This window comes from Andrographis paniculata, unplaced genomic scaffold, assembly GCF_009805555.1.
Source record: "Andrographis paniculata isolate CXL003 unplaced genomic scaffold, ASM980555v1 Contig70END, whole genome shotgun sequence".
Lineage (NCBI taxonomy): Eukaryota > Viridiplantae > Streptophyta > Magnoliopsida > Lamiales > Acanthaceae > Andrographis > Andrographis paniculata.
Window position 1 is genome coordinate 1,337,075 of NW_026137607.1, and position 14,413 is coordinate 1,351,487.

The window sequence follows — 14,413 nt, forward strand, 5'->3', positions numbered from 1 at the left end:
CCACGCTTTAAGCGTGTCGCTGATTCATTAGCACTTGTAATTTGTCCATCAGGACAATTATTTTAGCCGGGGCATTAGCAGTTTGGATATATGATCGAGTGACTTTGCTTGAGTCATTGAATGCATCCGGTAACTGATTTGCAATATTTTGCAAATGTATAGTGCGTTGAACTTTTAGTTCACACTACTTAGTACGAGGATCATTAAAATTCAATGAGATTTTCCAATTAATATCCCTTTTGGTTCATTTCTATCTCCCCCTAATGTCGGAAAATATGATTCGTCAAAATGACAATCTGCAAATTTTGCAGTGAATAAATCACTCGTCATAGGTTCAAGATATTTTATAATTGACGGCGATTCATATCCGACATAAATGCCCAATCTACGTTGATGATCCACTTTTGTACATTTTGGGGGGGGAGGTTGGAATAGGAACATAAACATCACACCCAAAATACGTAGATGAGATATATTTGGTTCGTGACCAAATACTAATTGCATTGTGGAATAGCTATGATAGTTTGTCGGTCTCATTCTTATAAGTATTCCTGCATATAAGATTGCATGCCCCCAAGCTGAAACGGGCAACTTAGACCTCATCAGTAATGGTCTAGAAATCAATTGCAATATTTTAATAAGTAATTCTACCAGACCATTTTGTGTATGAACATGAGCAACTGAGTGCTCTATATTAATTCCAATCGACATACAATAATCATCAAATGCATTCGATGTATATTCACCAGCATTATCCAGACGTATAGTCTTAATTGGATTATTGGGGAATTGTGTCCGTAATTTAATAATTTAGGCAAGCAATCTCGCAAATGCCATATCGCAAGTAGATAATAAACAAATATGGGACCATCTCGTAGATGCATCAATAAGCACCATAAAGTATTTAAATGATCCACACGGTGGGTCTATTGGTCCACATATATCCCCGTATATTCTTTTAAAAAATGTAGGTGATTCAATACCTACTTTAGCTGGCGATGACCTGGTTATCAATTTTTCCTGAGTGCATGCAATACAGGTTAACTAATTTGAGTTTAACACTTTTTGACCTTTTAATGAATGACCATGCGAATTTTCAATTATTCGCTTTATCATTATACTGCTAAGATGCCAAAGGCGATCATGCCATATTTGAAAATCGGTAGTCTTTTGATCTACCGTGAGGTGTGTTCCAACAACACCTAACCTGGCATAATATAAGCCAGTAGAGAGTGAGGGTAATCTCTCAATGATGCATTTCCTTTTATCAATGATATTGGTGATCAATAAAAATTCACCATCGGTATCACTTATAGTTTCAATGTGATAACTATTTTTCCGAATGTCATGAAAGCTCAGTAAATTTCTTCGAGCTTTAGTGGCCAATAGTGCATACTGTATCACAATTTTTGTCCCCGTGGGGAGAAATATAATGGCTTCTCCAGAGCCTTCAATTAATTTTGCACTGTCACTTATTGTATTGACATTCATTCTTTACCTTTTCAAATGGGAGAAATATTTTTTGTGTTTTAATATAGTATGCGTCGTTGCACTGTCAATGAAATACATATTTGCATCATTTTGATTGACATCAATTTAACCTTCAAATATAAATAAACGCAGTATTAATAAAGACAAATATAAATATTACAAAATGCATTACAAAAAGATAATATGCGATAATTTAAATATTAAAAAACATAATAGCACAATATAAAATGACATATTATGTCTGTCATTGGGGATTTGCTGAATCTACGACAAAATCCGCTATATCAAGATGCGTTGTGTCGTAATCCAGAAGATCATCATCAGGGTTTTCATCATTATTAACATGATTAGTCTCGACCTCCTTCCCTTTTTTTCTGCAGTGAGGCTTGATAAAGATCGACTAGGTGTTTGGCTGTTCTGCAGGTATTGGTCCAATGGCCTTCAATGCCACACCGATTACAAATGCCGATTTGCCTATTTCCTTGTTTAGCCTTTTTGGCTATATCCCCATATTGGGGTTTACTCTGCATCATATTAATGTCAAAACTGCGGCAAATTGTAAGGGGTATATAGACCGCGTTGACTTTCACGACCGCGACCACGTCCATAGCCTCTACCACGTCCCCGGCCTCGTTCAGAAAATGTCATGTTTGCTTCAGGGAACGGACTGTAACCAATGGGCTGGGACTGATGATTTTTCATCCGTAACTCATTATTTTGCTCAACTAATAAAAGACATGCTATGAGCTGTGAATAGTTTTGAAAATTTTTCTCACGATACTGTTGTTGCAGCACAATATTAGAAGAATGAAAAGTAGAGAGAGTCTTCTCCAATTTATCATTCTCAGTAACATTTTCTCCGCAGAGTTTTAACTGAAATGTAATATGATGGATAGCAGAATTATACTCTGTTACAGTTTTAAAATCCTGCAACCGCAGGTTAAGCCAATCATGTCGGGCTTTTGGGAGAGTGATATATTTCAAGTGTCTAAATCTCTCTCTTAATTCATTTCACAAATCTAGTGGATCTTTCACCGTCAAATATTCAGACTGTAGAGGAATGTCCAAATGATGACGGATGAAAATAATTGCCTTTGCCCGATCTTGGTTTGTAGCCGTATTTTTCATTGGCAATTGTATGAACAAGGTCCATTGAAATCAGATGCATTTCTACATCCAGGGACCAAGTCAAAAAATTATTGCCGGTGAGAGACAGAGGTTTAAAAGAAAATTTTGCAAGATTTTCCTAGTTTAGAAAATAGATAATATAGATAGTATAAAAATAAAACTTACCAAAAATAAAATAGGCAAGAGCCTTCGTGCTGATAACGTGTTATATAATAATATAATAGTGTGTTGATAAGTATATAGATATATGCACATATATATTAGTCTAAGTATTTATATTAATATATTATAATATAGTAGAGCAAAGATGTGTAACGGAGAGAGAGAATGAATTGATTGTCTATGCCATTTATTGAATGAACACATGCGTGTATTTATAGGCAAATGGAAGTACAGTGAAGGCCACGCAACATCCACACCATATACATGTGTATACTACGGGTGTGTTTGTTTGGGGGTTTGGATTTTGAGTTGGGATTTGAATAGTAAAAATTTTGAATTTGAATAGTTGTATGATGTGATATAAATAGGTGTTGATGTGATGTTTTGAATGTAAAATTGATTTTTAGTATAATATAATAAATAAAAAATAGGTGTTTGATTTGATTTTTTTTGGGGGGAAATTTTGGATGAATAGTAGAATTTTGGTAAAATTCTTCAAACGAACAAACCCTACGAGTGTACAACACATTTAATATTATTAAAAATTTGTTTGTTTTTTTAAGAAACAGCATACACGGGGGACGGATAGTCGGCCCCCATTGTTTTTTAGTCTCCTATGCCCCATAATACAATTGTGTATATATACAGTGTATACAGGGCCGGTCCCGACTTTCGAAGGGTCGGGGCGAAATAACAATCAAGGGCCCTTAAATATATATATATATAAAATATTTTTTTTACCTATAATAAAATATAAATAATTAATAAAAAAAACATTTTTTTTAGTATTTTATGCAAAAATATCAATAATAATAAGGAAAATTGTTCATAATTTCCTTGTAGTTTTGAAACTTAGCATAAAATTTTTATGTACTTTAAAAATTGTGAGACGTCCCTTTTATATTTTAACAAATATTATATGAAACTCATATCATACAAAATAATATAGACGAAAAATCATCTTCTCATCATCCAAAAGAATATATAAAAAAAGTATTATTCAACAATTTTGAAAGTATAAGAGGACGTCATGCAATTTATAAATTACAGAGAGGATTTACGCTAAATTTTAAAACAACAAGAGAGTTATTGATAATTTTGCCTAATAATAAAAATAATTTTTTCTAATACTTATTTTCTTCTTAATGCAAAAAAGTAAAATTAAATTAAGAAACCCCTTATAAATGATATACTCCCTCCGCCCCTTAACAATTTATCCATTTTGATCCATCTCATAACAGAGTATCAATTTCTTTTTTTAGTAATGATACTTTCTACTAATATTAAAAATACGCTTACAACTTACAATATATTACACAAGTCTTTTTTATTTTATTCATATCACACCCTCAAACTAAGATTTCTAAAACTCCGTGCAAAAGGCAAACATATAGATAAAGGGCGGATGAAGTATATATATATATATTTACCTATAATAGAATATAAATAATTAGATAAAATAACTTTTTCTAACATTCTTAGATAAAATATCAATAATAGTATTAATATTAATTTTGTCTAAACAATATTTATAAATAATATACTTCCTCTGTCCCATTTAAAGGTTACCATTTTCCATTTTCGTCCGTTTCAAAACAAGATTATCAATTTCCAATTTAGTAATTGCACTGCTTACTTCACATAATAAATATCATTTCAACTTACAATATATTACACAAATGCCATTACTTTTATATTACACCATACTAATAGAGGTATTTTTGTCTTTTTTACTACAATCCAATATAATAATAATATTCAAAAATTTACGTAAAGGACGGAGAGAGTATTTTTTATCTATAATAAAATATAAACAATTGAATAAAATAAAATATCTAACATTTTTATATGCAAAATATTAATAATAGTATTAATTAATATTAATACATTAAAAAATATTTTTAAATTTTAAAGGTACATAAATTTGAACCCAAAAATTCATAAATAGTACATAGAATCAAACTATATTCTTCTATTAATATAAAAGAATCAAATAATATGAATATATAAATATAACATAAATATATTAAGAGCCTTTATTTAGATTGAAATATATATATATATATATATTGATTGTGGCCTCAACTGCACGAGGCACAATCATTTTTTAATCGATAATTTGGCTTTGAAATTTATTCTGTGATGTTTTTTTTTCAATGGAGCCTCTAAAAAGATAGGACTTCTAAAAAAAAAAAAAAAAAACAAAAAAACAAAACTACAACATTGCCGTTGCTCTAAATATAGACTATTGCGAATTGCTGCTTCAATATAATTTGGAAATCACATTAAACAATGGAACAAAAATAAAATTGTAAAAATACTACAAAATTCACGACTAATAATACTCTCAATCAAGATTGGGTATTATAACTTCGTAACATCTAATTCTACAGCCAACAAAAAGGGGGTTGTGAAATTCATCTTCAGATTTCCACAACAGGTGAAGAGTTAGATGCCAAACCACAACAAACTCCCGAGCGAGTCCCCAAACTCTACGAGTTCTCCGTCTGTTTATACGCGCACACAGGGCATGTATAAAATATCGTCTGCCCTTCGTCAGCAGATCTAATCTGAATGAATCAAACAAAAACACCAAACAAATGCAAATCTTGTTAGAACAATCACTTCAAGTTAGTAAGCACATGGATCACAAAAACATATACCTGTCTGGCAACATATGCCATGCCCAAGTGTTGGCACGCCTTACACTTTGCATTGTAATCCTATCCAAACAAAGAATATATCGTTGAAATAAGTCGTAGTCAAATCTGCAGAGGAAAACAAGCAAGAATACAATTCTAACCATTTGTTTCAGCTCCCTTTCTTCTTCAATGTCATCGAGCAACGACACTCCCAGCTCCCTCCGCATATCCTGCCAGATTCAGCCAAAGATTAAACCTCATAAACACTACAAATAGACAGACAAATTTAAAACAAAAAACTATCACATTAAAAAAGTGTGAGAGCATATGCAAGTCCAATAAGATTAAGGTTCATCTGGTGATCATTTTCTAGACTGAGACTATACACATTGTATGTTCATTCTAAACTTCACATTTTCTGCTTTATATTAGATAAGATTACCAAATATTGTACTATTTAGCTGATACCAAGGCCAATCTCTAAAGTCCATAGTTTCAATAGGTTTACAAGTGACATAAGACTTCGATCATGCAAGATATACATATATATATATTCACTTTTTTCTTTTAGTCCAATACAATTTAAGATAAAGTACTATAGAGCTTTGCTACCTCATCACAATCAAAACAAAAAGTGGTTTTTCAATCAACACATTGGGCCTATGAGATTCCTTGATAATAATGCGTTTCCATTTTTTTTTCTAAAATAAAAAGCATATATTTAGCACTTGCTTTAAATTCAAAATATTGTCGGTGATACCTATTTTCACCTTTAAATTTTCAAACCCCAAATCAACAAGACATAAGTAAACAGACTTAACTATAATCATACCTCTGCGCTAATGGTATAGCGAATCTCTTTCCCAGCAATTTCTGAAAAAGCAATACCATGAAAAATCCTCAATCAACGAGCAAAAAGCAAACACGAATTCAGTTAATCAAATTTACAAAACATGATGTGGTATATGGGCAAAATCCCAGCATTTTCTTATATGTTTCCGATTTTTTAATTCGTTAGTCCATCAGTGCATCAAATCTACAATAAATTATAAAATATATATATATATATTTGACAAAAGCACAGATATAGATAACAGCATAGCATCAAACATTGAGCTGACCTACAACCATCCAATATTTTCAAAGCTGATGTTTGCTACTTTAAGCAAAAACTTGTCAATTCCATCCTCAAAATCATCTACCTCTTAAATCTATAAATAATATATGAAACAGATAACTGATAAATTACCATCCAGGGGCTTCTCGAAATTGCACAGCTTACATTCAGCAACCTTCTGAGAATCAAATGACAACATTGTCCCACACATTTCACAGAACATAAAATCACGCTGACGACTGCAATCCGTCATGGTTTCGAGTGATCCCAGCTGATCTCACACAATGGAATTGCCAACTGATTGTTCAGCTAGGAATCCTGCCTCAGGTTTAAGGAAGATGAGGAGAAGGGGTATCAGCACGCTGTTGTTTAGGAACTGTAGGTTGATTCTGCAGGTTCAAAGTTATCATTAGAGCTGTTAGAAAGGGCTGGCGGACCAAAGAGGGGCAGGGGAAAGCATAACAAATTAGACGGCACAGTATAAACTATTTAATAAGAAAATCATGCATGAAAATTGCAACAGCTAGTAAGTCCCTTGGGATCTTTGGATCGAACTTTTGATTCTTCAACTTTCCCTTGGGATAATGCAACATTTTATATATTTCTTCCCGCCCTAATTCACAAATAGCATCTTCTACAACCCCCACCTCCCCCAACCCTTCTTTTCTTTTTGGAAAAGAGAAAAAATGAACAAAAAAAAACTTCTCTCTTTTTGTCAGTAGCCTAAGAAATTCTATTGATCTTCCATGTCTATATCAATATTTTGATTCAAATAACAAGATGTCATCATATTTCTTTTGCCTTTTCAATATGCAACTAACAAGACAAAGGCACAAAGGTAGCTTCAATCACACAAAAATGCATAAGATTATAACTAATACAGGAAACACCAAAACCAATTCCAACAAAAGAAGCACAAAGCGAACCACCGATCCAAAAAAAGAGTGCACAAAGCAAAAAAAAATTAAACTAATCGACTTCAAACCTTCGAGTCAATCTAAAATCAACACAACTAATTACAACTAACTTCAAGCAATTCAAACCCTAAACACCCATCGGCAGGCATTGAAAATTTAACAACAACAAATAATTAAAAATAGTCTAAAAATTGAACTTACCAAGCCTCGGTACAATAACGAAAACGAATGTTCACTCTCTTGGAGGACAACGTCGACGACCGAGAAGAAAAACACGGCGGAGCTGGAGAAGAAGTCAGGTCTGGAAGCGGCGCGCCTATGTGTAAAAAATACCGATATAAAAAATAAAATAAAATTATATTAAGTATTAATAAATTTAAAAATCTAACCTAAAAAAAATGTAAACCCCCAATATATTGGGCATGGGCCGAATTAATAAATTGGTAACTAATAAATATAGAGCCCAAATATATTGGGCTTGGGCTAAAGGAAAAGGTCCAGTAAGCCGAATAGCCAAGCCTCGGCTGGAGCCGACTTCAGCGGCGGCGCGGCGGCGCCCAAAACCTCACATAAACCGCTCAGAAGCTTCTTCTATCTAACTAATTGTGATTTTTCTAGATTTGTTTTGGATCGTTCTAGATGAAGAGGATCGCCGGAGTCGCCGCCGTTTGCCGCGCCGTGAGGGGTGTCGCCGTCGCTTCTTCAGGTCCTGGATGCCTTGGTCAGCATCCCAGCCGCCTCTTCCAGGCGGCTGCTTATAGCACGAACGGGAATGGGAATTCCTTGGGTAGATCTAACTGGTTTTCGTACAATAGGATCGCCGGTGATCAGACCGCCGGCGTTTTCGCCGGGACGATGCTGTTTTCGGCGGCGGCGAGCACGGTTGTGGAGGAGGTCCACGCTAAAGAACCCGTGGAGTCGATGTTCAGGCCTAAGGACATGGTTCTCTATCAGTACGAAGCTTGCCCTTTCTGTAACAAAGTCAGAGGTATACTTGTTCATTTCTAGCTTCTAATTGATCTATACTTTACGAGCCTGGTAAATTAATTACATACATTTGTCACGGATCATGGACTTGCGATATCGAAGGTGCAGTACATACTATTTGGTTGTATAGAAAAATTGGGAAATTGCCATATTTTATATTCTGATTTCTTTTCTTTTTTAGTTTTTTCTTGCTGATTTTGGGCAAATCGAGCTTTTTTGATATAAGGCTCACTGGAAGATTCTTAGGATTTTTTATCACTATATGATTACGATTGAAATATAGAATTTGAGTTTGATATTGTATCAGAGCCAAATTTTATCCGGTACCTCCATAACCCGTTTTATCTCGTATGTATTTTTATATTGTATTAATGTATATGCTTCTATCTACGATCACGCTGTAATTTTCATGTCGTCTCCGTCTCTACTATTCCACTAACGGAGTCTACTTTCGACTCTAATGCCGTTGAAAGTCCTGTTTTTACTCTAACTGAGAAAGTCTTGTTTCCGACTCTAATTCCGTTATGAACGAGCAAATCCTATTTTCGACTCAAACTCTATAGAGTAAGTGAGTCTTGTTTTTGGTTATACTTCTGTTGCGAATGAGCGAGTCCAGTCCAGATTCCAACTCTAATGGTGTTGAGGGTTCTGCTTCTAACTCTGATCTAGTGGACGACATCAATCTTGGCGAATTCAAATTTGTATGTGGAAGATCTCGGCTATATTTTTTTCGGTAGCTTCTGATAAATTCAAATTTGTTCGATCATATCTTGAGTTTGAGGAGGAGTGTTAAAATATATTTAGAAGCAATATATTATATTTATGGTAGTTATCTTATTTAAGATATTCGTAGGATTCTTGTCTTATTTAGACGATTTGTATATCACTATAAATATATACGTATTCTTATGATTGAAAAAGAAAATGTTAGTTTCATATTCTAACAATATACAAGCAATAGGAAGAACAATTATGATGAACAGATTGGTATAGATGACATTGGATAGAAATGGACGAAAGCAATCTTCGAATGTTTTGATGGATAAATTGAAAGTCTTCTAATGGAGTATAACATTGTTTGGTTCCTCAATAATTAAGAGTCAATCATTTCGTGTTTTTTAAAGTACTTGAACTGTTGGTCGTCTTTCAAGCTTATAGCAGTATTGTTATTTCAGCTTTTCTAGACTACCATGATGTGCCGTACAAAGTTGTGGAGGTCAATCCTATAAGCAAAAAGGAAATAAAGTGGTCCGATTACAAGAAAGTGCCCATATTGATGGTTGGTGGTGAGCAAATGGTTGATTCATCAGGTATTGAAAATCTAGAAGATGAACCATAACATCCTCATTTAGATTCGATGATTATGGATGCAGAATAGTTCTTTAATTCTATTATCCATACACTTCCTAACAATTTGTCCTGATCGTTTTTCATGCAATTATTCTCTCTTACTAATTCAGCTATAATCAATACCTTGACCAAAAAGATTAATCCTGAGGCTTCTGTTGATTCTGCAAGTGAAGATAGTGAAGAGAACAAGTGGCGGAGGTATGTGTTTATAGCAGTTATCACTGCTTTATCGGAGGTTAACCTTTTTCTCGCTTGTTGGTATGTTTCGATTTATTCCACGTTAATGTTTGCTGTAATGAATTTGTCAATGATATCATTGCATAATTTTGGGATACGCCTAATGTGTTTTACATGCTCTGCATCCTGTTGACTGTTATAAACTTTTCACTTCAAATACATAATGTTGATCGTTATCAAATTTTACTTAAAATGCAGCGCATCTTTTTTGCATTATGATTAGTGATGCTAATTCATACAATTGCAGTTGGGTGGACAATCACTTGGTTCATGTGCTGTCCCCTAATATATACCGAAGTCCATCTGAAGCACTCGAGTCATTCGACTACATCACGAGTCAAGGTAAAACTTTTGTAATGCCATTGGTACATATGATTTAGTTATCAGTGCTGCAAATTCATGGAGTAGATTCAAATGACATTTTGATGATCTTTACTCCAAAGCTAAATATATACTCCCTCCGGCCACACTCCAAAGGGGTCATGTGAAGTTTTGTAATAGATTAAAAAAATAATACTAGTATTTTATCGGTCAGTGGAAGTGACGTAAGAACTAAGAAGTTTTTGACATTTTTATCATTTCACTTTATATATAAAATAATTGTGTATATAATGATATGTTTGTAATTTAGGTAAAATAGTATTTTGGTATTAGTGTATGATTACTTTTACTAAATAGGAAATAGATACTTTGGAATGGGACAGACGAAAATGATAAAATTGGTACTTTGAGTTGGGACGGAGGGAGTATGTTGGTCTATCTTCATTGACAAGACAGTAACAATATTTCATTTATTAACACTTGGCTTGTGAAATATACTATTCGAGTATCAAACTATGTAGGATTCACCCGATGCTTAAAGGACTCAAAATGGCGCGCAAAATTCTCAGTCAATTATGTATCCCTTAGGCCTAACATTGGCATCTTCCGGCTGCAGGTAATTTCAGCTTCACCGAAAAATTAACTGCAAAGTACGCCGGAGCTGCTGCCATGTATTTTGTCTCAAAGAAACTGAAGAAAAGGCACAACATCAGCGACGAGCGTGCTGCTTTGTACAAAGCAGCAGAAACATGGGTGGATGCGCTCAAGGGTCGAGACTTTTTAGGTATGAATCAATTGCAAAGTGTTAGAGATGAGTACATATATATATATTAAGACATGAGGACTAATTCCCCGTGTCTACCAGGGGGATCGAAGCCTAATTTGGCAGACCTTGCTGTCTACGGCGTCTTGAGGCCTATCAGGTACCTCAAGTCCGGCAGAGACATGGTGGAGAACACACGCATTGGCGATTGGTACAGTCGAATGGAAAATGCTGTGGGAGTGTCTTCTCGACTGCCGGTTTGATTCCGAAGTTGTTTACTTTATCCCATGATAAATAGAGTTATAGTCGAAAATTGTGATACCTATGCATAATATTTAAGTTGTTGATTGCTGGGAGAGAGATGATCCCTAGCTTGTTGGTTCTGAAGGATTGTTGGATCCTAATCTGGAGGGATGAAACATCACTAATGTCATATTATACATAAAATTTCAGCTGTATGCTACGAATGAATAATTATTGAAATTTGGCCGCGGCTTTTCTGTTAATGACAATCCTTTTATTTATTTATTTATCAGATGCTGGAAAAAAGACTCTACGCCTTTTTTTTATATATATATATATATATATGTATATATAATTTTTTATAAATATTATTTAAAAACTATAATAAATATATATTAATGTGTATATATTATATTTTCTTTTTAATATTTGTAGAAAATTGCTTTATATATATATATCCATTCAAAAAAGAAAAAATAAACAAATGACATGTTCACCAAATTAAAAGCAAAGTATATACTCAGATATTACAAAAATAAAAAAATAAAAATATCAGCAGTTTAATATTAATTTTATTATTTTTTATATTGTCAATTTATCGCATGATGAGACTATTATTTAAAACTTTTAATGTTAGTTATTTATAATTGTGAAAATATTATTAAATATTTATTTTTAATATCTTTAAATAATAAAAATATATCATAAAATTAATTATAATATAATATAATTAATTATAAATTAAAATAAAAATAATTAATTAATTTAATTATATTAAAATTATAAATTTAAAAATTTAAAATAAAATTAAAATATATAATTTTTTTTAAAAAAAAAAGTGATATGAGATGTGAACTTTTAAAAACAATATCTTATTTCTATCACTATAAAATTATCTTATTTTTAATTATTATTACACAAATATTATTATTTTTTACAAATTAAAATAAATTCACAAAGGCAAAAATATATTTTTACTATATTTATTACTTCTTTCGTCCCACCTTAATTGTACGGAGTTTTAGATATTGGTAATCAATAAATAATTAAAAAAATATATTAGCAAAAATAATTATGATTTAATAAAGAAAATTATAAATTAAAATTAAAATAATTAAATAATTTACTTAAATAAAAAAATTATAAATTATAAATTTTAAAATATAATTAAAATATATAGTTATATTTGAAAAAAAAATAAAAATTATATGGATCAAAAATAAAAGGAGTGGTCAAATTAACTATTGAGAATACTAACTATTAAATCTTGTATCAATATAATATTAATATTACTTAAATCTTATATCCAACATAAATCTAAATGTTTGTTTCTCCAAACCTAATTTGGGCAAAATCATTGTGCAATTACTGTACACAGTGATTTGGACGCCAAATCGGGAGCATCCAAACCGCTGCAGCTTGCAGCACAAAAGCCGCACTTTTTTTTTTTAATTCAAAATATAAATATAATTCAAATATTTTATTTATTTAATATTTATAATAATTATAAATTAAAAAAATATATACAATATATATCATTTTGTAGATAATATAATAAAAATAATAAAAATTTAAATATATATATTAGGTATAATATAAATTTATAATTAAATCATACAATATAAATTTTATCAATTAAATTTATTATACATTTATATTATTTTATTCATTATCTATAGTATCAATACACATCAAAATTCTCACAACTTCAACCAAGCTCAAACACAAAAAAAACAATAAAATTCAAACTCATCACAAAATTCAAATAAAAACTAAACTCAAAACCCAAATTTTGCAGACCAAGAAACACACCCTAACTTATTATTTGGGCAGGAAGGGAGTATTATTTTAGTGTTAATATAAGCAACAACGGAGAATGTCTGAACAAGGAAGAACACACAGCTTGTGCCAAACAAACAGACCGTAAAGAGATATGAAAAAGGTAACAATCAGAGCAGAAACAGAGCTGATTTCGAAACAAAACCCGTGAGAGTCAACACAAAGAAAGAAAGAAAGAAAAAGTTACTCCATAAAGTTTATAACACCACCACATCTCTGCGCAGTTAGTTAATGACAAAATAAAGAGCCAAACAAACAGGCGCAGCCACAGCTAAGCCTGATCTGGACAACCAGATCGTTTTAAACTCCCACAAATGTCTAGTTAATACTATTAGACAAGCCACCTGTGTGTTCATCACATCTGGTTAATACTACTATTAGACAATGATGATCAATACAGGATGGTGATGTTGATGATGATTTGTGACATCCCAACTATATTTAAAATAAATCTAGAAATTTTTGGAGGAAAATAATGAAATTATCTTATCGATGCAATACAAAACCTACTCGACAGACTCAAATATAAATAATCTATAAAATATGGATAAGACCAGATCTAAATATAAGTGTGTTTGTTTGAGGATTGTATTTTAAATACACTGTTCATCCCATTTTTTTCCCCAAAAATATCTAATCAAACATCTATTTTTTATTTTTTATATTATACTAAAAATCAATTTTACATTCAAAACGTTACATCAACGCCTATTTATGTGACATCAACAACCCTAAATCTTAAATTGAATATTTAAAATATTTCAATAATTTCCATGCGGCCCATTGCATCTCCTTTTTACATTTAACCATCTTCACAATCATCTCTATTAATAGTTGTTCAACAAACTCTTTCTTCTACTTCCATTCATTCTCAGTTTCTCACTCATGATAATGTTCTTTAATCACCTCAGTCAACTTATTAATTCTTGTGATGTATATGTACCAAGCCCTGAATTCTAGAATACATCTAATCTAACATTTATCTTTTTAACCAGTTTCTGGGACTAATTAAATAAATAAGTTCAACATATATATGTGTGTGATTCTTGAATTTATTCATTTTAGTGCCTGATAATGGAGGGTAGACCAACAAACTAAGGATGTAAAAAAGATGACACGACTACACTCGTCTGAACTAACCCTCACCAACAACCCCAATTAATTAAATTTTGCATCATGGGCATTGAACTAACTACTAAGTTTCCCTCCCTCTCAT

At 32.0% G+C, this 14,413-nt stretch overlaps 2 protein-coding genes across 3 annotated transcripts; one reads left to right on the plus strand and one right to left on the minus strand.

The window, feature by feature from the left end:
* Window positions 1–5,027: 5,027 nt before the first annotated feature.
* LOC127264314 (uncharacterized) lies at window positions 5,028–7,788 on the minus strand. 2 transcript variants are annotated; one of them, XR_007841658.1, is made up of 7 exons: window positions 7,659–7,788; window positions 6,673–6,929; window positions 6,256–6,296; window positions 5,585–5,653; window positions 5,445–5,504; window positions 5,161–5,351; window positions 5,028–5,125 (listed from the first exon to the last, which is right to left on the minus strand). XR_007841658.1 is itself a non-coding variant. In XM_051293784.1 (6 exons), exons 2-6 carry the CDS (start codon window positions 6,791–6,793, stop codon window positions 5,274–5,276), a joined length of 369 nt encoding a protein of 122 aa, XP_051149741.1. In that variant the 5' UTR covers window positions 6,794–6,929; window positions 7,659–7,788; the 3' UTR covers window positions 5,028–5,273. The 2 variants fall into 2 exon arrangements, 1 of the variants encoding a protein (XP_051149741.1); XM_051293784.1 differs by having other exon boundaries at window positions 5,028–5,351.
* A 253-nt stretch (window positions 7,789–8,041) lies between these two features.
* Window positions 8,042–11,621, plus strand: LOC127264548 (uncharacterized). The gene is made up of 6 exons (XM_051294138.1): window positions 8,042–8,445; window positions 9,620–9,754; window positions 9,905–9,992; window positions 10,279–10,373; window positions 10,969–11,136; window positions 11,218–11,621. The coding sequence occupies exons 1-6, from the start codon at window positions 8,097–8,099 to the stop codon at window positions 11,376–11,378; spliced, it is 996 nt and encodes a 331-aa protein (XP_051150095.1). The 5' UTR covers window positions 8,042–8,096; the 3' UTR covers window positions 11,379–11,621.
* Window positions 11,622–14,413: the final 2,792 nt, after the last annotated feature.

What these genes read in the sequence shown, in the direction of transcription:
- LOC127264314 (XM_051293784.1), bottom strand. Translation starts at nt 6,793, where the DNA reads ATGACGGATTGCAGTCGTCAGCGTGATTTTATGTTCTGTGAAATGTGT. An exon ending in AAAGGGAGCTGAAACAAATG is followed by an intron (nt 5,505 to 5,584) that starts GTTAGAATTGTA and finishes TTGTTTGGATAG; the next exon opens with GATTACAATGCAAAGTGTAA. An exon ending in TGGCATATGTTGCCAGACAG is followed by an intron (nt 5,352 to 5,444) that starts GTATATGTTTTT and finishes TGATTCATTCAG; the next exon opens with ATTAGATCTGCTGACGAAGG.
- LOC127264548 (XM_051294138.1), top strand. Translation starts at nt 8,097, where the DNA reads ATGAAGAGGATCGCCGGAGTCGCCGCCGTTTGCCGCGCCGTGAGGGGT. An exon ending in GCAAATGGTTGATTCATCAG is followed by an intron (nt 9,755 to 9,904) that starts GTATTGAAAATC and finishes TTACTAATTCAG; the next exon opens with CTATAATCAATACCTTGACC. An exon ending in CAAGGGTCGAGACTTTTTAG is followed by an intron (nt 11,137 to 11,217) that starts GTATGAATCAAT and finishes CGTGTCTACCAG; the next exon opens with GGGGATCGAAGCCTAATTTG.